This window comes from Plasmodium coatneyi, chromosome 3 (genome assembly GCF_001680005.1).
Source record: "Plasmodium coatneyi strain Hackeri chromosome 3, complete sequence".
Classification (NCBI taxonomy): Eukaryota; Apicomplexa; class Aconoidasida; order Haemosporida; family Plasmodiidae; genus Plasmodium; species Plasmodium coatneyi.
In genome coordinates, this window is record NC_033558.1 from 949,161 (window position 1) to 973,485 (window position 24,325).

The following is a 24,325-nucleotide window of genomic DNA, read 5'->3' on the forward strand; positions in this document are numbered from 1 at the left end:
AAAAAAAGGAAAAAAAATCCTTTTTCAAAATTACACCATTGGTTGATTTCTCTTCTTTCGGGAGATCAAAATGTGCAACTAAAAAGAAAAGCTTCCCACACAAGTTGTCTTCATGCGCGCACCTTTTAACCCCACACGGTGAGGTCCAATGCTTTGTGGGCATATATGTGGTCGTTCAAAGTTACACAATTGACGGGTTCGGCGCTTACGTGGGAGTGCACCAGTTTGCTTTACGCTTTATGACATCGTGTGCGGTGATGACCGCTTTGCCAGTTTGTTACACTGATTTATGCATCCACATATGTCCGCATGCAGACATTCCCCCATGTATGCATCTGGTGCAGGTATTATACATCCACGAAAGCACATGTGCTTTTGCACGTTTGTACATTTTCGACGAGTTATTTTTCAGCGATTTCTCCCTGTTGGTACGTTTGCTCAGTTTCGCGTTCTACGTGTGGGGATGGTCGTGCGCGCACGTAAATGTAAGTTGATGCAAGCGAACGGAAAAAAAAGCAAATAAATGTACTTAGTGAACCCTCTATATGTTTACTCCCCCTCTATTAAATATCTACAAAGGTTTCCTGATGGCAAGTGCGCACAGTGAAGGTATAACACAACGCGCTCCATATGACATCCATGTAGAGGCCAAAAAAAGAAAAAGAAAAGGCAGAAACCGCCCGATGGTGACACTCACTTTGGAGTAAATGCACAGGTATGCATGGTAAAAGGAAACATGTAGATCTCGCATACCACGCGCGCATTCGTTGGCATGGAAGATAGAAGTACTAAGTAAAACAGGGGGAAAATAAAAAAAAATTAAAAAATTAAAAAAAAAAAAAAACCAAGCGCATACGCAAACGCAAACGCGAACAAGAATCAGATCCGGCGCTGGATGAAAAGCCATGTGTGGACTCACACATGCGCGGGCAGTTCATGTGCCTTCTGAAATATCATACAGATGATCCCGACGTGCCCGCGGGCACAGGAACCTATACAAAAAATATATGATATAATTATAAATACATCCCTGCGCATGTACACGCACAGATATGCCCTCGCATGTATTATGCGTGCATGTATAGCCCCGCACGTGTACGCGAAAATATATATTTCCACAAGCAATTTGTGCCAAAATTTGACCCTCTTCTCTGTTTTTGCGTGCATAAGCAACAGTCACATGTTTTATTTATTTCTTTTTTTTTAAGGGGGAAATCATAGTCTATTGGTAACAAAAGCAAATGTTTAATTTTAACGGCAAAGACTTGGCGAATTTGCTTTCTTTTTTGCAAGAAAAATTGTAACATATTCGCAAAGCTTTTTTTTTTTTATTCATTTTTGCGTAAGGAGACAAATGCGCATTTTTTAAAAAAAAAAAAAAAAACAAATAAATGAATAAAATGAGCTCACGTACCCCCTGCGAATGATTACGCGCGCTTTGGTTGTTGAGTTAAAAAATTTGAGCCCACGACATGATGCCTACAACCTTGTGGGAACCACGTCAACAAGTACGTAACTATTTATAATACATGTAAGTGTTTGCAGTATTGTACAAATATGTACCTGAAAAATAATATGCCTATTTACTGGTACTTGGATACCTATTTCCATGTATATAATTTTTTCGTTTTGTTAATTTTCCATTTCTTCTTGACCGAACGGCTTTTAATTTAAACACAAAATAATTGCCTGTGCATGTGCCGAATTTCGATGTAAAACAACTGCGCCTTTTTGCGTGTCCTCGTCTGACAGATTCTTCCCTCTCCAGATGCTCTATGACATCGCCGCACCATTCCACAATTCATCTGAGAACAATTAACGAATAAAAAGATCAGCCTTTTGATGAATTTTTTTTTTTTTGGCCAAGGGGAGAAGTCTGCGTCAACCACGTGTGCAACGATTTACGTGCATGTGCAAATCGACTCATGCATACACCACGTGGTAGAGAAATACATGTGAATGTGTGCAGAGGCTTACGCCATCGTTTCTCATTACACCGTACACACAGAACGAACAACTGCGAGCCGCCCTTTTGGCAATTTCCGCAGCGTTAAAAGAGAAAAAATTATTAAATGAATTCTGCTAACGACGCCATTTTTTATGGCGACAAGAACTCAGTGCACTACAACGATCTAAACGAAAGTGCTCCAGACAGGTGTGTGAAAAATGGAGGCATGCAAAACGATTATATGATTAGCAATGATGTGACCAGTGAGGGAGTTGATGTTACAGTGGAGCCTGGGGAAAATGGAGCTGGCAATGCAGCATATTTAGATACACCTCTCCACCAGCACCTGCCCCCCCACCGGGGAGAGCGAAAAAAGAAACAACACGGAAAAACAGAAAGAGACAAATATGACCGAATTGATGAACTGGAAAAATACCTGAACATTAACAACGCCACGAATGTTTGTTCACTGAGAATTAAGTTATGGGAAGCACTAATGTTGTATGTAAACAATGTAAACGCAGAGCTGATTTATTTCATAATAAACTGCCTGATGGAAGTGGAGGTCTATTGGGGGGAAGAAGCAACCAACAATTTACAAGACATTTTAAACCTAATAAATGATAAGAAATATAAAGAAGTGTTAAATAAAATAGGAGAAACTTTATCTAGTTTGTCTGTAACGACAGGAAAAGGGACCGAAGAAAATCCTTTTTTTTACACACTGATTGTTTCCTCTAGGAGAGATGAAAACAGCAGTAACTACAACTCCGACTTGGCATGTGAACTGAACAAGATTCTGCAGTATGAGCATAACAGATTGTCCAACCAGAATAATAATAAAAAATTGGAATACAAAATTATCGAGGTGAGTAACGCAAAGGAGGCTCTCCTAGCTTGCTTAATAAATTCGCAGATTTTATCTGTTGTGCTGGTGGATAATTTATCCATTGATGAGGATTACAAGAGGGAAGGTTTTGAGTTTTACAACTTTAGTGAGGAGAACTCCTTAAACAACAAATGCGGGGCAGTGTCCCCTTATGTGTTGAAATGTGGCATGGGGAATGGCGGCACCCAGATGAAGCCTCCCTTCACGCATAGCGTGCATAATGGGTCATCCTCCAACAGTAGGGATGCCATGAGGAACATGATTCTTTCCAATTACCGTGGCTGCAATGGTAACAATGGGAGTGTTTGTAATAATTACTGCGGGGGGAGTGGTCACTGTGGAAGTGCCCCCAGTGCGAACAACCCAAACAGTAGTGGCAGCACTGTGCTGAATGAGCACAAGAAGGGAACCAACCTCCTTATGAAGGACTACAAGTTCGATATAGGGAACTTCGTCCTGGGGTACGAACAGCTCGTGGCTGCGCCGTTGGAGAAGATGAAGAAGGGGTTCAACAGTTTAGTGATCCTCATTAAGAGCATCGCGTATATTAGAAGTTCGGTGGACATTTTTTGTGTGTGCACTTCCATCACGCTGGATAAGCTACAAACTGTGAATAATAAAATAATTAGGATTTTCACCACACACGATGATCATAGTGATTTGCATGAATCCATCCTGGATGGAGTGAAGAAGAAGATAAAGACGCCCTTTTTTAACGCCTTGAAAGCGTATGCTGAGAGACCCATTGGTGTGTTTCACGCGCTAGCCATAAGTAAAGGGAACAGTGTGAGGAGAAGTAGATGGGTTCAGTCACTCCTTGATTTTTATGGTGTAAATTTATTTAAAGCGGAATCTAGTGCTACCTGCGGCGGATTAGACAGTTTGTTAGATCCACATGGGTCGTTAAAGGAAGCACAGATAATGGCTGCACGGGCGTACGGGAGCAAGTACTGTTTTTTCGTCACAAATGGAACGTCCAGTTCGAATAAAATAGTGATGCAGGCATTGGTGAAGCCGGGCGATATTATCCTAGTAGATAGAGCTTGCCACAAATCTCATCATTATGGATTTGTTCTAAGTCAAGCGCTACCGTGTTACTTGGATCCCTACCCGGTGTCGAGATATGGAATATACGGTGCAGTACCGATATATGTAATTAAGAAGACGCTTCTAGAATATAGAAATAGTAACAAGCTACACTTGGTTAGGTTGATAATTTTGACCAACTGCACTTTTGATGGTATTGTGTATAACGTTAAGAGGGTTATAGAGGAATGTTTAGCCATCAAGCCGGATTTAATTTTCCTGTTTGATGAAGCATGGTTTGCTTACGCATGTTTTCATCCCATACTGAAGTTCAGAACGGCCATGACCGTTGCAGATAAAATGAGGAACCAAGAGCAGAAGAGAATTTACAGTAAGGTGCATAAGAAGCTTCTAAGAAAGTTTGGGAATGTAAAGAGCTTAAACGAAGTTGCAGCGGAAAAGCTTCTAAAAACGAGGTTGTATCCTAACCCGGATGAATACAAAGTGAGGGTGTATGCCACGCAGTCTATTCATAAGTCATTGACGTCATTGAGGCAAGGAAGTGTCATACTGATAAGTGATGACAATTTCGAGTCACATGCGTATACTCCGTTTAAGGAAGCATACTACACCCATATGTCGACCTCGCCGAATTATCAAATATTGGCCACGTTAGATGCGGGGAGAGCTCAAATGGAACTGGAAGGATATGGTTTGGTGGAAAAACAAGTGGAAGCAGCTTTTCTCATTAGAAAGGAACTAAGTGAAGACCCTATGATTTCTCGCTACTTCCGAACCTTGAATGCTGAAGATTTAATACCTGATAGTTTGAGGCAGTGTCATAGTTTATACATGAAGAGGAAGAAGAAGTGTACCAAGGAGGGTTATTCGACAGACTCGAAAGGAAGTGATAATGGAACCTATTCCTGCGTGTCGAACAATCAGGGTAAGGGAAGCACTACTACAAAGGAGCAGCGTTCCAGACAACTACGCAGGGTCAGGAGAGGTGGAAGCGTTACAAAATATGATCAGCCAATACAGAGTAGTAACATATCGTCTCACGAATGTGTGAATGACGCAAATGATGCAAATAATGCAAATGGGTGCACCAATCATGTAGTGCGGAATTCGCTCATGTTGGGGGATTTCACGAATAATAATAGCCCGGCGGAGGGGGGGCTAAACGACTTTGCTAATAATGACCCCCGTGGGGGTGTAAAAATGAGCAGACGAAAAAGCCGAAGAAATGAGCGAAACGGAAAGGAGGGCGGAACATCCGGAACGATAGACGACAGCAACAACGGAAGTATTATCCTGAATAGTGAGAATGAAAATCTGAGTTTTGTACAAGATAGGCATAATAAGAATTATGGCAGTTCTTCCTACTCACCGGGCATGAAAAATTTCTTGGAATATTTTGAATGCTCCTGGTTGAGTGAAGACGAATTTGTGTTGGACCCCACGAGGATTACTCTCTTCACTGGTTACTCAGGAATCGATGGAGATACCTTCAAAGTGAAGTGGCTTATGGATAAGTACGGCATCCAGATAAATAAGACGTCCATAAATAGTGTCCTTTTCCAGACGAATATCGGAACGACGGGTTCATCTTGCCTCTTCTTAAGAAGTTGCCTCTCTCTAATATCGCAGGAGCTGGACCAAAAGAAGAGTCTCTTTAACGAGAGAGACCTAAACCAGTTTAACGACAGTGTCTACAATTTGGTTTCCAATTACATTGACTTATCCGAGTTTAGTGAATTCCACCCCCTGTTTAAGAAAAGATATTCCGACCAGAGAATATTCAATAGGGAAGGAGACTTGAGAATGGCTTTCTACTTAGCGTATGAGGAAGATTATGTGGAATATATTTTAATGGCCGACCTGAAAGAACGAGTAAGACAAAACGAGTTGATCGTGTCGGCCAGTTTTATCATTCCATACCCTCCAGGGTTCCCTGTATTGGTACCAGGGCAGTTGATAAGCCAAGAGATCGTGGAGTACCTCTCAGGTCTTAGTGTTAAGGAAATACATGGTTATGATGAGAGCATAGGGTTCAGATGCTTCTACAATTTTATCCTAGAATATTTTTACAACCTGGTAACTTCCGACCCTTATGGCTACTACCACAAGATGGATAAGGGGACCTACGAAAGGCTGAAGTGTGCTCATTTGAGCAAACGAAGGAGCATAGACAATTCGTACAACCTTTACATATACGACAATGAAAGGAACCGGATGAAGAAGATGCATGTGTGTAATGGGAGCTCCTCCATTTATAATAACACGTCCATTAGTGATACGTACGAGGATGTTATGCAGGTGAATAACCTGAGGAGCGACCACGGAAGGGGTAACAACCATCACCACCACAACCACCACCACGTTAGCGAGTACGACAGTGTGAATAACAATTCGACGTCCACCATTCCAACTGTGGTGCAGGGAGGGGCTGTGGGGGACGGCACGGTGAACGGTGAAAGCTCGAAGAGTGGAAAGGAACGCGGTGCTCCCCGAACGACGGATGGCACCTCCAACAGTGCAGGTGTTAGCAGCTACAACACCCGAAGGGGAAGCAGGGAGGAGGGGTTCCAGGGGGTAAGCGAAATGAATAATGAGCAGGTCATTTCGAACGGCACGGTGGGCAGTATGTGCGAAAGCAACTTGGGCAAATCGCATGCAAAAGAATCATCCCACGTGAAGGAATCGTTCAAAGGGAGGGAAGCGACCCGCGCTGAGCAGAGACAGACGAACATCTACTACCACCGATCAAACGATATGATGAAATACGACCAGAATAACTCCCTGGTTAGTAAGGTAAAAGAAAATGTGTTAATTGTTAAGGGGAGGAAAGCCTACGCGAGTTGCGACGTTGGCAGGAGATCGGCCAATTATCGCTATCGGGATGATTCTTCCCCATTAGTGCCCAAGCACAGGAAGGGGAAGAAGTGCAAGGGGTGTAAATCCTGCGGTGGAGGGAGGAGCAGCCAGGCGGATGGCATCCCCCACAGGAGGGAAGACACAGATGAATTCACCAATGAACGCAGCAATGAGGAGGATATTGATCGGGGGGGAAGAAAACTCCCAAGCAGACCTTCTAACGGTAGAGTTATGAAGAAGGGGAAGAAAAAGAATGCCTCCATAGGGACATCGGGCCGGGATGTAGCCTGTGGGGAAAGTGAGGCAAATAATACGGAAGAGATTGCCGAAGAGAATGAGCAGAAAAATGTGGAAGATAGTTCGGTTGATAGTAATAACAGCGATGGCGATACGACCATGCCCGATGAGGACGGTGAGAGCACCCCAACTGCGAAGGAAAGAAGGCACAGCGGCAAAGCGCAAAACGTAGAAGGAACAGACAGTAGAAGGGGCAAGGTGCGAAAACAAAAAGGTAACCATAGCAGGAACTGCAGTCGCCATAGTGATGACAGCAGCGCCGTACAGAGTGACGTCACGGTGAACACTTTGAACCAGGCCAATTCCACATCAGGAATACATCGCGTGAGGAAGGAGAAAAAAAATGAAAAAAGTGAAGACGTAAGGTATAAGGGCGATGGGGAAGGTAACCTCATTCCAAAGGTGAGGCAATCGAACCCTGTTATGTGCAACCAATTAGGGAAAAGTCGGTTAAGCATGCAGATGCAGAGGAAGTCTGCACCGGGTGGAAGTCACTGGAGTAGCCCCCTGAGTTGTGTGGACAATAAGAACTATTCGTACTGCTCCGGTTCGAGGAAGAAAGGGAATGAACTGGAAGGCGTGGGGGGTAGCATCAAAAGGGAGGATAATAACGCTACAGTTGCCAGTGGAAGTAGTAGTCGTTCTAGCGGGCAAAGCAGGGGCATGACCTCCTCGGAGAATTACCAATCAAGTGAGAACCTAAACAAAAGGGGAACCCACAGCCACGGCAGCGGAAACAGTTCGAGTGGGCTGAGTGGGAGTGAACAGGCCAACCGTAATGGGACTCATTCTGGGGGGAAAAATGCGAAAAAAAATGACGAAGAGGTACACAACAAAATGAAGGAAATGAACAGTCCAAACGGGTCAGAGAGGAATGGCTCAAATGAGGGAGCACCCTTAAATAGAAATATTTTTATTAGTAAGGAAGACATAGACAAAGTAAGCGAGGACGACCAAACTGGTAGTGACAACTCATCGAAGAGTAGAATGACTTCAGACGCTCACCTGCCACGTAGCAGCGAAATCAATAGTGGTGGTGATGACGTCAGTGGGAGTGGAAAGAGAGCAGGAAACAGACTTGGTGCCCGTATACACTCGAATGGAAATGAAGCCAATAATGGAATCCCAAACACGCAGGGAAAAGGTGAAGTAGCCTTTTGTGGAAATGAGTATGACTATGATGAAAACGATTTGAAGGTCAATTCTGCTGCTAGGGAAAGCAACGAATTGGAGAAAAACTGCATCAGGAAATTAAACTCGCTTAACAATAATAGCTACATAAATAATTTAATAACACATGTGGACGACGATACGTTCATCCATAAGGAGGGGAATTTCTTCCTGGAGTGTGCCCTGACAAATTCAGAAATGAACGGCAGTTCCTTCGAAATGGATATATCCATGAATAATGTGTATTCTAAAGGTGGCGATGGGGGCAGGCACCCTGGCCGCTACGACGAAGGGAAGAAGAGTGACTTTGAGTAGGTATACAGGGTGATGTTAGCAAGAAGAGGGGGGGGTTCATGGCGACGCGACATTTTATCCATACGCAGTACGCGCATGTCCTTCGGTTAAGACGTTGCGTCTGTAACGGCATGTGTATCTGCGTGTGTCTACTCTTTTTAGTAGCATAAGCTGAATTGTCACACCTTCTCATTTGTGATGGGAAGGGGGAAAGAAAAAAAATTTTCCTTGTTTTTGTTCATTTTATATCACGATTTTTCCTTTTTGTAAAAACGTACGTGGATGAAAAACAAGGTGATTAAAGGCCGGCACTGCATGGTAAATATGCAATTTCGACATGTCCTTCGTGGCCCCGCTGGCCAAACTTGGACAAATTGCTTTCTTAACTCATTTATTTTATTATTATTTTTTTTTTTTTTTCCTATTTATTTTTTAAATAAACTTAATGATAACGTAATGGTGTATAGTTTTTTTTTTCTTTACATAAAAAAAATTATTATTGTTCAAAAAAAAAAAAAAAAAAATAGAAAAATGGATAATCCTTAAGTGGGGAGTTATCCATACGAGTAATCCAAACAGTTGCACGCCGTCTACCTGCGTCTGTAACTGAGGTAGGCGTTAAAGTAGTGGGACACCTGCGGGGGTACAACGGGGGTTGAAAAGGAAGGCTTGATGAGTGTGTACGGGTAGGCAGGGGCAAACAGCTAAACGGCTTAATCTCACATTATCGGAATGTAACCCCTCTGTAGTTACCTTGTTGAATACGTTCAAAAAGGCCTTGGGAACCATGGGGTGCGACAAGCACTGCCTGATCATTTCTGGGGGGAAACGGAGGGGAAATGGTCCACAAAATGGGTATTAAAATGGGCATAAAAATTGTCGTTCAGGTGGGTAGTTAAATGTAGGGCGGGGAAAGCTGTCAAAAAGGCGCGCCTGGCTAAATATACACATTCCCCCAGCGGCATGCACAAGCGTACCTCCGTTCTTCGCATAGCAGGCGTGGAAATACGAATCCGAGGAGCTATACCTAAGTAGCATAGGAGAAGAATATATATATATTTTTTTAATTGCCATTTGCCAAGGATGAAAAAATGAAACACATTTTTATCCTTCCTTTTTCGTGGGTGTCGCTGTATATTTGAAAATCGATTGGCCTTACTTGAGCTTGAAGAAGTGGAGGTAAATGATCAAATTGAGGAGACTGACTCTTTTCATGAAGAGACAAATTACTATAAAAACTAAATTGTAAATTTCGATGTTGGCTCGCATTAAGTAGACATTTAGGATCTGCTCAAGGGGGGGACGTAAGAAAAGTAGAAGATATGCGGCGAGGTGAAAATGGGGAAGAGCGGATAAAGAACAAATGACACTTCTCAAACGAGTTTCCATGTTCGGAAGCCTCTCATCGTCGCATTTCGTTGGTGCCACGTTTAGACACGTAGAAACATGTCTAACCGTCTGATCCAAGTAGGACACAACTTTGTTAAGATAGTAATTCCTGAGAGGTGCCAAAGGGGAAAATAATGTAACCAGAATGGTGATTTGTAAAAGGGGATATCGCGCTGTTGGGCGTCTGTGTGCGTCTATGTTCTGCTTGCACGGTCCACAGTACCTTTGAATTGCGGGGGGAAGAAGGGGCTTAATCTGCTTATACATTAAGTACGTAGTAATTAAGAGGGTAAAAAAAATTGGCAAAAAGATTAGCACGGCGTCCTTGATGAAAAACAATATCATGGAGTAGGACAAGTACTGGCCTAAAAAAGAAAAAATGGAAACAAAAAATGGAGGGAGAACAATTTTGGTTAAATTGGGGAGAAGCTAGATGACAATAAATTATTTTCTCCCACGTAGTGTCTGCTTTTCGGCCCACTTTTAACTGCGTTCATATAGCCGTACCCTTTTCGCTCGAGAAGAACTGCACGAGGGAGAAATTGTGCTTCTGCGTTTTGTAGTCCGTGTATAGCAAACTCAGGAAGGCGCAGAAGTAGGATAGACTCATAAAGGTGGCCATTTTCTGCGAAAGGGGGGAAAACAGGCATGAAGGTGGTGCAACGATCAGGCAATGAAACGATAAGACAATACAACGATATGACAATGCAACGATGAGACTACTACCGCGTTGCTGTTACTTCTCCTACCTTGTACAAACTTATGTTCAGGGACAGCAACACAAAGTAAAAGAGACTGACGCATAGGACGAACGTGCTGAAGAAAAATGTCATCAGGGGAACCTGGCCGCTGTAGGTGTAGCCCTTGTTGCCGTATGCTTGGGAATTGGGGGGCTGTGGCGTTTCCTCCTTAACGGCTTCATTCCCAAAACTGGCATTCACATCCAGGTTCTTGTCGACATTTTTCTGAAAATATTTTTTCTTGTATTTCTCGATATTGTGTATGGATGGGGAGGGGTATAAATTGCTTAAGTAGAGTTTCCATTTTTTGTCATTTACCCAGTCGTGATCTGCACAAGGGTGTAGGCAGTGGGGGAATGTGCAAAGTAGGAAAGTGGGTAGTAATACACATACTGCCTGTACGTCTGGGGTGTGTCATCCCCCCCAACAGGCACAATATACGTGTGTATATATGCTCATCCGAGAAGGGGTAGACTGCCTTGTCACACTTATATGGAAGCATAAAAATTACCGAGAAACTTCTGTTCGGCCTCGGTTAACGTTTTCATCTTCCCTTGGAGAATGGATATATGTATAACAACACAGGGGAGACCCAAACAGAATTGACCAATTTTTAAGTTGTTAAAGGTTCGCAATTTCGATGCAATATTGCAGCAAAAAAGGCAGAGAAAATTTATGGCTTTAAAAAATTGGGAAAATTGTATATTCTTGGTAACAAAGCCATGATTAAAGGGGTACTTTTATGCCATGCGGTCCGTCCTGTTAATTAGGTTTTTTTTTTTAATTCCTGTGTGAAAGCGCTTGTTATGCCCTTTTTTTCATTTTGTGAATTTTATCGCAAGTTGGGCATGCTCATTGTGAACAGTAAAGGGGCGAACGAATGGGAACTTTCCTTTCGACGAAAAAAAAAAAAAAAAAAAAAACGATCTACCACTGACCCGCCGCAGCCACGAGAAAGCGCAAAAAAAAAAAAAATTAACTAAAAATAAAGGAATGGCGACAAAATTTCCCCGTTGTTCTAGGCGGAAAAAGTGACCCCAACTTAGTCTTTACAGTTGACCATTTTTGGCGAAGTCGATTCTCCAAATGAGCAACATCCTTCGAGGCAACCCCCGAAAGTTGGAGCGAACGCCTTAGAAAAAACCGCGTCATCGCTTTGGTAGTTTGCTCTTTCCCTGGTTAACGATGCTTTGTTACATTTTTTCCATTTGAAAAGTTCCTACGAGCGCCTTTTCCCCGCAACGGTCAAGTAAAGATCACCTGCTAAGGATGGCTAGGAGCAAAAATTCAACCTCCGCTGTAGGACTAGTATGTAATGGATGTTCTTGCGTATCCTCACCAAGTGTACTGTTCCGTTAGTTTACCTAGCACAACCAAAAGTGTTGCTCCCCTCCACCAGATATAATGCCAATCCCACTACCCCAAAATGAACGAGCGCATTATAAAAGAAAAGTTAAAAGCTTCAGTTAATCACCTGAACAAGAGGAAGCTAAAGTTTGACCTGAAAATATTCCCCATAAAAAAAACGGTGTACCAAATTTTTAACATTTTTTCCAAAGAATTAAAAAGAAAGTTGAGGCAAACTTTGATAGAGTTAAAGAAGAGGAAGAAGAAGTGCGACGTCTGTTCGGCACCAATTGATGTCTTCACTCCATTTCTCGCTTATGAGATTGACGTGAACAACACGACGTTCTTGTTTCGTAGGATAGAGGTAAGTGACGCGGGGGCTGGTTAAATGAAAAAAGGAGAACATGCAATTTTTACTTCCGTTTCTGCGTCTGCGTGGTTGCATATGCCCAGTTTGTGTGTCTCCCACGTGTGGAGGGGGTACACCCGTAAAATGCGCCTCGCAAATGAGATGCACCTAACATACCGTTAATGCCGACCCCGTACACGCTTCCTTTTAGGCCTACTGCTCCAAATGCCTTGAAATAAAAAACTTCACCCAGTTTTCCCGCGAGCTTTACCAAAATGTAGACGCCGAGGAGCTCCTCAACTTCGCCCCCATGTACGAGCACTACTATCAGGTGAACAATTTAGAAATGCATCAGAAGAATATCCTCCAGAATGACATAAACAACTACTTCTGCGTATCTGTGCTGGCGAAGAACTTAAGGTGGACGTGCTCCACGCCGCACAGCACCTTCGATGAATTTTTAGAGTTCTCACTACGCAGTGTAGAGGAAGAAGAAGGACCCACCGTGAAGGAAGATCTGTCGAAGAAGAGAAAAACCGAGGAGCCAGGACTGGCCGACATTTTAAACAACGCCAAAAGGAAGAAGGTTCTCAGCACGTAGAGGGCACACCTAAGTGTTTTTTTTTTTTTTTTCCACCATTGAATTAGGCGCTAGAACTGGTGGCAGGGAAGTGACCTGTCCGACCCTTCCCGAAGAGCTACCTGTTAAAAGCGCATATGTGCATGGTTCGCAAAATGAGGACGTCCCCATGGGGGAGTAATTTTGCTGCCTTTATGGCAATCCATCCTTTTGCAAGTTTCATTGTTTGGGTAATTCATTCATTTATTTATTTTTTATAAAATTTTTTTTTTTTTTTTGCATTTATTTGCATTTGTTTGCATTGCCCCAATCGGGGGAACAACCGCCAAGTGGACGGCCCTCGCCTCATTTGAAATTCGCAAATTTTTTTAATTAATTAAACGACGGGAGGGGAATCTCCTTTAATTAGACCGTGTACAAAAGAGTACCCTATTCTTGTCTGTATATTTTTTTGAAGTTGTGATAAAAATGGGGTGGGCAAAGAAGTTGCTCACATAAACATATAATACAACGTGCAATACAAAAACTGATGAATAGCGGAACACCCCGTTGGGATGTATGAATGCTCCTTTTGCACAGCTTGTTTATCAAATGAAGGACGTCTCGACGTCGGCCTCATCCCCTTCATTCTGGTCAAGCAGGGAAAACTGGAGAAAGTGGTTGGGTCTGTGTATGTCTGAGTAAAAGGGTTGTGGAATATCCAACAAAGCGGAATATTTTTGATTGTTGTTAAATTTGATACCCATGAGATTGTAGTTCCATATGTTATCATCGGGGATTAGGAAGAAACCAACAAAGACATTGGATAGTAGGATTTGAACTTGCTCATACAGATTAGTGGCATTCGGGTAGGCATACAGATCAGCTGAGTTTTGTTTGCTCTTCGCAAATGTATACCCATCATCCGTTAATTTGTAAGCATTAATAGTACAGCTACCTGGTGTAAATGAACAAGTAAGAATTATCGTTTTGTTTTTGTCCCATATTTTGGAGAATTCTCCACTGTCTTCATTTGCATTCTCCTCAGGTGCAACGTCTTCATCAGAGTTGGTTCCATCTGTTTTTTTCTTCTTCCTGGCTTTACACTCTTGCAGAAATGACAAATGTGCAACCATATCATAGGTCGTTAAGTGGTTAGATGTGTTGGAGCAGTTGGTTGTTTGGGTGTGAATCCATCCGAGGAGTTCTAAATTGTCCAAATATTTACTTGAGGGCAAATAATTTGACAGAGTGACAGATTGGTAGTTTCCAATCTGGGGGGGGATAAGAATGCACCTGATCTCCTTCACATAGGAGTTGTCAGGTGGGGAGGAACCGTATAGAAATCCCCCAATTTGTATTTTCAAATCGGAAATGCAAATGAATTTTTCGAGTAAATTTTTGGCAATGACGTAAGTGTAATCGTTAATGGAGCTGATGGTGTTGACACCGCTGTTGCTTCCGTCAGGTACACTCTTTAAAGAAGTATTATTCACATAAATATTTTTTGTTCTAAAGAGTAGGGAGTTATTGGCAAGGTATCTGATTTTCCAATCCGTCTTTGTTGTGAATGTTTGCTGTTCATGAGGGGATAACGTCGAGACGATCATTTCGGTTCCATGCTTGGTGGTCGTTTTGGACGTCGTAACCTTCATTTGCTGTTCTATGTTATCTAAGTTGTTTTTTTCCAGTTCTGCAATTTGCTGCCTCTGTATCGATGGGGGTGTTATTTCCATACCTAGGAGGATGTCCCTTATTTCGTTCTGCGTTAGCGAGGCGATATGTACATTGTTTCTCTTCGCATAGTCGTTAAGAATTAGATCTTTCAGTTGGACTTCTAAATTAATCCACTGGTTATTGTTGAAGGAGGGCCAGATATGATGTGGCTGCGTTACTATGTTTTTATTCGGTTGCAGGAGTATTTTCGTTTGCTGTGGGTTTATGTGTAAACTTCTCAGTATGAGAATTAGCCTACTAAATGCGGTGAAGGAAGAAATTGTGTTTAGCCAGTCGTCATACAAATTGAACAGAAGCATCTGTGGTTGGGTTGCCTTTAAGATGAGGTCTCCTATTTTGTTCAACTTTAGTAAAGCTTGAAACGGGAGATTCAACTCCGTTCCTTTGATTATAATATTTGGGAAATCTAGCAAGTGCACTTCCAGCGGGTCTAGCATTCCTTTTCTGGTTACGATAATTTGTTTTGGTTGTTCTTCTATAGGGAGAGACCTAATTAGGGAGGCTACTTCTTCTGCCGTCTTCCATTTGGCTAGCTGAGATAAACGCTTCTGCCCAATCCATACAGACGTGTGGATAATTTTTAAAAAGAGCTGTCCTGTTTTGGGGTTCAAAATGAAGATGGCGCCATTAATCGGCTTGGTGGTAAGATTTCCTTCAAACGTCTTATGGATGGTAACTCGGTAAACGTTGGTGTCATCCACAAACCAGATGGTTTGCGAGGAGAAGAGCTCATTATAATTTTGCGTATTTAGGTACGGTTCTGTGGGTTCAGAGGAGTACAGTTGAAGTCCCTTTCTGATTCTTTCCCTCAGTACGTAGAGAGATGGATTCGACTGAATAATTTTCTGCAGCGCCTTCTGCATCAACGGTTTGAGATTATTAAACCAGTTGCCATAGGCGGAATATAGGTTGTATGCCAGGTCCACTCCTATTAGGACCCCCGTGAGGCAAGGGTATATAGATAAATTATCTGTGGTGTAATCTAGAAACTTGGCTCTGCTGTACCTTTCAATGTCATGCGAATCGAAGTCTCCCCATCGGAGTTGAATGTCAATCCAGTACTGGTTGGACGTGTAGGGATAAGACCCCAGGGCTATCGAGCTGTTCGATTTAACTTCCAAATTGTTCAGAAAAATATTATCATCATCTGAGAGGAGGGAAGGCTTGGAAATGCCCCATTTGTAATTGGCAAAGAGGAGAATATCGGCACAGGAGCTATTCATTTTGTAGGACTTCCTCGGGTGGATGGTCTCCTTTTGCACCGTTTCAATTTCTAACAGGTCCGAATTTAAGTCAAACACTTGACATACATCCATGACGAGCGATTCGTGAATCTTCTGCCAGAGATGTGCTCTAAATATCTGGATCAGTGATATTTTCAGTGTGGGTATTTTTCCATGCATGAATATACCTGTTAGATCTAACTGCACTTGGAACCCTACGTATACATTTGCACGATTAATTGTTGGGGACCACCACAGGGTAAATCTTCTGTTGGGAATTTGATTCAGTCCACTTCTCTGTGCATTGGTTAGCTTCTTATATTTCATGGATTCTTCAAACCCGCTGGCTTTCTCCCAGAAAAGTCCTTCCCATGTGGGGAAAAAGGTTCCTTTAAATAGCGTGTGCTCCAATATCCCTTCAACTCCCCCCAATGCTTGAATCATATCCGTTCGATAGTTGTTTAGATTCCACAGCTTTCCATCGTGTCTCTGGTTGGTCCACCAGAAGGGGTTACTCTTTATAATTTGATACTGCTTGAAAAGTTGTCTTATTCTCCATCCCTTGTCGTAAGCCAAAGTATGTCTATCCTTTTGAAACAGGGTGTTAATTCGGGGGATACCTTTATCCCAAGAATCTTCCAAATCTTCCAAGGTAATTTTCTTATTTTGATTGTGGCATTCGTTTCTTTTAAGTGCGTATTCACACCATACACGTTGGCTCTCTAGAAATTCACTCTCCCAGGTGGAGATATACCTGTACAGGTTGGGGATTAGCTGGTCCTCTTCGTGGGAAAGCCCAGCTCTAAAATGGGTAATTTTCCCGCTGTCCGTTTGCTTCATATAACGTAGATCCGATTCTGGGATTAATATATGTCCCATGGAGAGCATTCCCAGGCCACCCAATTCCTTAGGTGTATAGAACACGACAGGGGGAAAACGAGAAGGCATCTTTGAATTTAAACCTATCTTTATACGAGTTTGTATTTTATTTTCACATTTTACGAGCAGGTCTAACAGTTCCTCTGTGTCTAGGACGGCTTCCCTGAAGTACGTCATCAATCCGATGAGGGTGGTGTTCCATTTGTTTGCAATTTTGGTAAAGGTAGTACTTCCAGATGACATTAAAATTTGCCTGACTCGATTTTCAAATCGTTTCATACTATTTTCCGACACTTTTAGATACGCCTCTGCGGTTATTTCTTTGGTAACCTCATTTTGCAGCTTCCATGTGCCTTCCTTTTCGCTGGATGATATGACCACGTTTTTTTCTCCTCCTCCGGATTGTTCTGCATTTGTTGTAGAGGAAGCCTCCTTACTGGGGTCCTTCTTTCCATACTCGTTTATGTACGTGGTGTACATGTTAATGCCGTAGGAGAGTTGTCTTATTTTGGGAAGAATACGCACCTCAAATCCGGCAATGGTAAATAATAAATTCGGGTTATCCTTCGAATAGACGCTGACGAAGGTGTTGTGATGATCCCAATCTAGGGATGTTAATGATCTGGGGATTCTATTTTGGATTTCCCAGAATGTTGCTCTGCCTAGGTTAACGTCATGCTTCATTTTCCTCATTCGGCAGTCTCTTGGCCAGCACGTCTTGTTATTATAGCCAACGATGTTTTCATTATTTGGGTCTGGATTTTCTGTTAAAAATTTTTGAATCAAATCTTTGGATTCTTCATTGGAGAATTTGAAAAGGATCCAAATTTTATCTACATATCTGCAGTACAGTCTGATGGGGTGTCTGGTCTCTACCCGTACATTCTGGAAACTGAGAAAGGGGTTCACGTCGTTGTAAGGACCAGCAATGTCATACGCTCTGGTCAATCCTAGGATGAGTAAATCGATAATAATGGTGTAGTATTGAAATACGAAGGAAGAAAATTGCAGTCCCCGAATAATCCCAAAGGAGTTTATATGATTCATATCCTTAAAGGTAATGTTTGTATTATTCTTCGCCGTTATGTAGTCTGCAATATTGTGGTCCACAATTAAGCGTAACAATCTGTTCAGGAGGGTTAAATCGATTTTCTCGTATATTTTACTAAACTGTGTTTGCAGCATTACAAGGCATTCATTGTTTTTTGTTTCCCAAATGTTGTGCAGATTGTTTATCCCCTGGCACATTTTATAGACTAGCAATGGCTGCGGTTCGTTGTCTGAGGGTTTGACCCAATTAGGGAATAAATTTCTCAGGTCTCCCTCATACCATAGGTACTGGTCTAGGTAAGCGTCTGTAATTTTTTCTAGCGGGTCCACTTCGTATACGGGTACTAAATGCGTGTACAAATCTAAGAACGATATGGATATTTCCTTGAATGCTCTTTGTGTAAGTAGGTGCCTTTTTATTCTGGATAACGTTTCATAGGGATTGTCGTACGCCTGCTCTATGAATCCGAGCTCTTCCCTCTGTGACTGATTAAGTCTATTCTTAACGGTGAAGGTTTCCTTCAGTTTTTCCAATGCTAGAATGAGTAACTTGGTGTCATGCTTATAATTCAGTGGAGGAAAAGGAATGTGTGTAAATTTACGTGACTCGAACCAGTGAATTGCCGTGGTGTACAGAGCGACGGCTTCTTCTCCAGTGACATAAGGACCATCCTTTAAGTATTCATGTTGCCTTTCCTGTTCAGCCTTCAGCCAGAGTCTCGTCAACCTACCTAGATTCTTCTTACACACCGTTTTGTCCACAGTGGCCCCTCTCTTAATCCTCTCCCTGTTATAATAAGTAGCGTTAATCCACCAATCTGCTTTCAGCTTAATATATCGAATGATCATATTTTCCACAGGGAGGGGTAACCCAACAACCTTCCATGGAATGTTGGCTTTCCAACACCTCCATGCTTCACTAAGGTGTTGCAAAATGAGTCTAGCTTTCCCTTTATTATTTTTCAGTCCAGCAGGTATCATATCGATTATATCATGCATGACAGCTGCTCTGAGTTCTAAATCGAAATGACTTTCAACCCTTTGCTTGGTAACCGTTTTGGCAATCCCTTTGGAGACTCTTCCCTCGAATTGTCTCGCCAGTAAGTTGCTTAACCATCTTTCCAGCAACGGGATAACCCCTCTGAGGAAGAAAATCCAAACTCTCCACAGAGGTGCCCACAATCCACAACCAGGCCCTTTCCCCACAGACCCCGTATTAAACCTATAATAAATTAAATGCTTCAAATCTTTGCACATTCTTACTTGTCTCATAAGTCTGTACTTGTATCTGTACATTCCTGTCAGTTGACCCACGTGGGAAAATATATACTGTATCCCGTCGGCCAATTGGTACGCATCAATATTTCCAAGCCTATATTGTACATGCGAATCTACTATCGATTTAGTTAGTCTTAGGATTTCTCTGCATAGGTGAAAGGCGTTACCGAAACGAGACTTCTTCCTCTCCTTCGTGGTTAACGTTTTGACTGGCTTCAAATTGAAGTTGTAATCAAGGTGGAGGTAATTCAAATTCTTCCTATGGATTAGCAGGTTTAGCATGTTGTATCCTTGTCTGCATACCTGCAGACCTACCTCTACCCAATCCATTTCTGTGCACTGGAAAAATTTCGTACTTTTAAATATTCTAAACAGATATTTTTTCTTCATACTTTTTGGTCTCTTCGAGTGTAGATGATTTAACACCCAACATTTGAGCAGCTTCTGGTAGGACACCCTCACCTTCACAGGGTACTTGGTCGATATGTGTTCTTTGAACCAGGATTGCACAAGGGGGATGTCTATTCCTCTCCTTGTGTATCCACATTTCTTATTAAATGGGTAGGGAGCATGGTATAGTTGAATTCCGTTGATGGTTCTTTCCGTGTAGAGGGGGTACTCATGCAGCAGGGGCAGCATTCCGTACTGCACATTTTTGACTACTATTTTGAGCTTGCTCTGCGGGGTGGCTTCGTGCTGCTTCGGTTGGCGCTTATCCCCCCCGGAGGGTTCTTCCCCTGTCTCCTCACCACGCTCACCATCGTCATTGACATCATCATCGTTATCTTCATCCCCATCGTAGGGGTTCCTCCTCTTCTTGCCACCCTTGGGGTAGCCCGTCCTGGAGCTGTTATCCCCTGAGTAGTTCTCTATCGTGCTATTGTCTACCTGGTCTTCATCCCTATACTTGCTGCTGCAGATGTTCGTATCGCTGTTGTCGTCACTGCTGCGGTGGTGCTGGCTGTCTTTTGCCCTACTTTTACCGTCACCATTCCTGTACGTTGTCCTGTCGCTGTTGTCCTGGTAGTCATCTGACAGGTTCTCCTCCTGGCTGGAGTGATAGTCACCTTTTTTGCCCCGCCTGGAGTGACGTTTATTATCCCCTCGCTTGGTTCTTCCTCCTTTTGTGTACTTTTCCCTCTCGTTTTTGTTAACCCTACCAGTTTTTCGCCTGGAATGGGATGTTCTTCCTTCTCCCCCACTACTAGCAGCACTCCCATCGCTACTATACTCACTTTCGTGGTCATCTGTGGAATGTTCCCTTGGGTGATTCTTACAGTGGGAAGGCACCTTCTGGTAGTGTACCTCCTTTCTCGTAAAAATGAGATAAAATTCGTCCATATTTTTTTTCTCCCTCTCTGGGTTATCAAAATTTCTGATCTTGTAGGATGGAATGGGATTGATGATAAGGTCAAAGTAGAAGGGGGGGAGATCAATGTCCTCCAATTTTATGTAGACACACATAGGGGAGTGATACTTACTGACAGCAATTTTTCTGGGTCTATTATTATACAAATAGGGGAAGGCTATTTTGTATTCCGTCCTAATTTGCTGGCGTATAATAATTTTATTAATATCGTTGAACTCATTCCAGTCTTCATCGTCTTCGTAGATGTCTCTGTACAGGGGTTCGAATTTGGGTCCACCTGGTATGGCCATATTTAGCGCCTTGGCAGTGTAGAAGGATTTCAAATTGAATAAGTAAAAATAATTATCGTCCTGAAAATCGCTGAAGAGTTGGTTTCCTAATCTGTAGAGGACCCCCATTTGTTCCAAACTCAATTTATACTTTTTATAGCTCGTTCCCAAGATATGGTTCCGATCGTATAGTAACGGTTTTGAGTCATAAAACCAATCGATGACACTTTTGTCCTCATCTTTGTCTAACTTCATTTGTATACATTCTAACGGTTCTATATCTAGAATATTATCTGCGTAATCTAGTGGAGGTTCTTCATCATCGAAGGGAGGGAATCTCATTCTTTTGAAATGTTTCCTATCTCTTTTTTCCCTTCTCATCATGATCCACATGGTTCCCCACTGAGCAATATACAACGGATCTATGACGACGAAAATTTCATTCACAAAGGTAATGGCCCCAGTGATGTGATAAATCACCTTTGTATTTTTTATTTGTTCCCAAGGCATGGGTATATTTTCTAAAAGCTTAAAAACAGCATGCGGCACATATTTCAAGGCACCCAAATAGACTCTCTTATCATATCTGTATTTTTTATTACTCATGTCTCCATGTTCTTTAACAATTTTTCTGAGATGCTCACATGGCATTTCTTCCTTCTCTTCCATCACTCCAAATTTTTTTTTCTTTGAATATTTTTTACTATTTATCATTTTCCATTTTCGTGCCTTTTCTTTTACTACGTTAAATTCAGTTGGCTCTGGAATGACCTCCTGTTCGACTGTCTTTTCTTCTATTGGTTCTTCCACTTGGTTATATTTCATCTTAGCATAATAGCTTTCATCATCATAATGTCTCCTCCTTCTTCTTCTTTTCCTTCTTTCGCTTCGTGATATATATTCATCGTGCATGTCTTCTCCGTTGTGGTGCCTTTCCCCTCGCATGTAATCCTCCTCATCGTTGTTGTAGGGATAATAATCTTCCCCTCCTCCGGTTTCGTTGAGGTACATTGGTGGGGGGAGGTGGTTCATATTGTTTCCGAACGGGTCATTCATATTGTCCATTCCTGTTTGTGCGTAGTTTCCCATGTGTGCTCCACTGGGGAGGAAGTAGTACGGCATGCCATTCATCCCCGGTTCAGCGCCATTCATTTGGTTTTTCATTTTCATCATGAAGGGGGGAGGGGGCATGTTCATCGGCATGTTGGGCATGAGGGGGTTCATATTGGGTGGCAGGTAGTTCATGTTGGGGGGTAAATTGGCCATGTTGGGGGGTAAATTGGCCATGTTGGGGGGTAGATTGGCCATATTGGGGGGCATATTTGGCGGCAAATTTGGTGGCATGTTGGCCATGTTTGGGGGAAGGCTGCTCATAAGCGGCGGCATGTTCATCATGTTGGGCGGCAAGTTGGACATGCCGGGAGGAAACGAATTTTTACCTTGTACGAAGCTCGCCCCCGTTGGTCCAGCTGCTGCTGGTGCTGGTGGAGTGGGGCCGTTCTTCCCCTTTTCCGGCAACTCGATCAAATTCGGGTTAATGTCGTACTGTGCCATGTTGTAGTATAGATTGTTAGGGGGACCCTGGATGTTACTAAAGAGGTTCATATTATTGGGTAATGGTGGGATTCCTGTGGGGGGCATGGGGCCTCTCGTCATGCCATTGTTATCTGCGTTATCCCCTTGGCCATTTTCGTAATTCTGGGTGTCACTTATGCTAGGGTCATGGTTGGCTGTGCCGTTTTCCTGCTGCTCGTCCTGTGATGCGGGGGAGGAGGAAATATGGAAAGCCTTTATCAGGGGGTAGACTAACCCCACGGTCTACGCAATTACCGCGGATCATTCAACTTCTACGTGTGGCGCTCTGCACACTTGCCTCTCTCACTGTGCTTACCTCGTTCGAGCGATCTTCCACGGGCTGTTCTTGCCCTCCATGGTCGCTCATTTCAGATGGGAAAAGGGGCGCTATCTGAGTAAGTTTAGCAGGAGAAATCTACCTGCTTGGAGGAGTAATATATCTCTGTATGCCCCTTTGGATACGAGGTACACTTGCATGTGCTCTTTCGCAGTGGCCTCTTAACAAGGGAAAGAAAGCAGTATGCGTATGAACCAAGGAGTATTCACAAAAAAGGGAAAAGCAATTTTTTTTTTGCTTAATTTGAGATGGTGTTAAAAAGGTTTCTCACTCCGGTGAGGCATCATTTGTGCGAACATAGAATATGCGTACAAATGGTTAGTTGCATACGCGTGAAGGTATATATGGAAGCCGTTCATATATCCATATGGTGAGTACATATATGGAGTGGGCTTAATGCGTGTGGCCCTATTTATGACCAACGGGAAGGAAATTCCGCAAAATGACTGCGGTTAGGAATGCTCCTCTGGGTTGAAGCCCGTTCAGCAAAGTAACGAACTCGTGCGCAAGAAGCAGTTCTTCGATAACCATTCGCGGCAACGTACAAATGGGTTACATGACCGTATGCGCTACGTAAAGGTACATATTATACATACATATTGTATATACATATATGTATGCCCTTTTTTTTTGAAGAAAAAAAAAAAAAAAAAAAAGCGTTCATGTGACTATCCATATGAAATTCCCCTGTAATGTCGCTTGGCCAATTTGATGAATGGAAGGAACCGCGTACGAGTTTGCACTTGAAAGAGCACCTTATTTCCCGTTTATGTATATGTGGTCCGACATATATATGCGTGGTATGGGGGGCATACTATAACCTTTGTAGTGCCCGCCACCCAACGCTGATAAGGAATGGTTGAAACGGTAAGGAAGCGTATCAACTGAAGGGACTCTACCTGCCTGTACGATTTTATTTCATTTTCCCATGGGCACAACTACTTTAAGGTACACCCCCACGTGGAGGAAAAATGGGCCTAACTGCAATGTACACCGCTGGGACGACCTAACCCATGAACAATGAACCCACATTACTCATCATAAAGGAAACAAATTGAAATAAATGGTAGCTGTGCTTAGCATGTGCTGCTTATGCAGCTATTTCGCATGTTTTGAAGGGATCTCCCTTTGATGGGGTAAGAAAAAAAAAAAAAATACCATATTTGTGACTTTTCCCCTAGGAAGTTCAACAAATTGGGGAGTGGAATTTTGGGGTTTCCACAAATTGGCCTAAAGTCTATGCGCCTGCTTGAGGCCCCCCAATTAATGTTTGCGCATTAGGTAGGTAAAAGTAAAGGCAAGGATGCGTATGCCACGAACGGGGAAGGGGAGCAACACCCAGTTTGCACAGCTAAACCGTGCTAAAGGGGGATTCACGATCGGCGAGATATGCTATGTAAAAAGGATGTTGATCTGGGGAGTGGGCCCTTGCCCAGTGTCTCAACCTTGTTGTTCTACAACCATGCAGTGAAGGTTTTTTCCCCCCCGTCGCAGAGTACTTCATTTACGCATTCATTTTTGCGGACTTGGGAACAAATGCGCTCCCCAAATGGAGGCTGGATGGAAGTGACAGCGAAACAGTGGGGACATGGAAATTCCCAATTATGTTGGTCCACGGTACCTTTTTGTGAAGAACCCTTGTGATTATATAATACCCCTTACTTATTTACCCATCTTAGGGTGTACAGCTTCATCGCATGGGGCTACAAATGTGCACGTACGT

The 24,325-nt window shown here is 42.8% G+C and overlaps 4 protein-coding genes across 4 annotated transcripts; 2 read left to right on the forward strand and 2 right to left on the reverse strand.

The window, feature by feature from the left end:
• Positions 1–2,072: 2,072 nt before the first annotated feature.
• On the forward strand, positions 2,073–8,522 carry PCOAH_00005920 (Lysine decarboxylase; the record flags this gene model as incomplete). Its single annotated transcript, XM_020057403.1, has 1 exon — positions 2,073–8,522. The coding sequence occupies one exon, from the start codon at positions 2,073–2,075 to the stop codon at positions 8,520–8,522; it is 6,450 nt and encodes a 2,149-aa protein (XP_019912837.1).
• A 569-nt stretch (positions 8,523–9,091) lies between these two features.
• Positions 9,092–11,178, reverse strand: PCOAH_00005930 (Uncharacterized protein; the record flags this gene model as incomplete). The annotated part of the gene is made up of 9 exons (XM_020057404.1): positions 9,092–9,136; positions 9,255–9,319; positions 9,479–9,528; positions 9,661–9,788; positions 9,957–9,999; positions 10,114–10,255; positions 10,398–10,515; positions 10,640–10,959; positions 11,142–11,178. The coding sequence occupies 9 exons, from the start codon at positions 11,176–11,178 to the stop codon at positions 9,092–9,094; spliced, it is 948 nt and encodes a 315-aa protein (XP_019912865.1).
• A 473-nt stretch (positions 11,179–11,651) lies between these two features.
• PCOAH_00005940 (Uncharacterized protein) lies at positions 11,652–12,927 on the forward strand (the record flags this gene model as incomplete). Its single annotated transcript, XM_020057405.1, has 2 exons — positions 11,652–12,341; positions 12,538–12,927. 2 exons carry the CDS (start codon positions 12,057–12,059, stop codon positions 12,925–12,927), a joined length of 675 nt encoding a protein of 224 aa, XP_019912780.1.
• Positions 12,928–13,493: 566 nt separating this feature from the next.
• Positions 13,494–22,632, reverse strand: PCOAH_00005950 (Pre-mRNA splicing factor; the record flags this gene model as incomplete). The annotated part of the gene is made up of 2 exons (XM_020057406.1): positions 13,494–22,445; positions 22,582–22,632. 2 exons carry the CDS (start codon positions 22,630–22,632, stop codon positions 13,494–13,496), a joined length of 9,003 nt encoding a protein of 3,000 aa, XP_019912805.1.
• Positions 22,633–24,325: the final 1,693 nt, after the last annotated feature.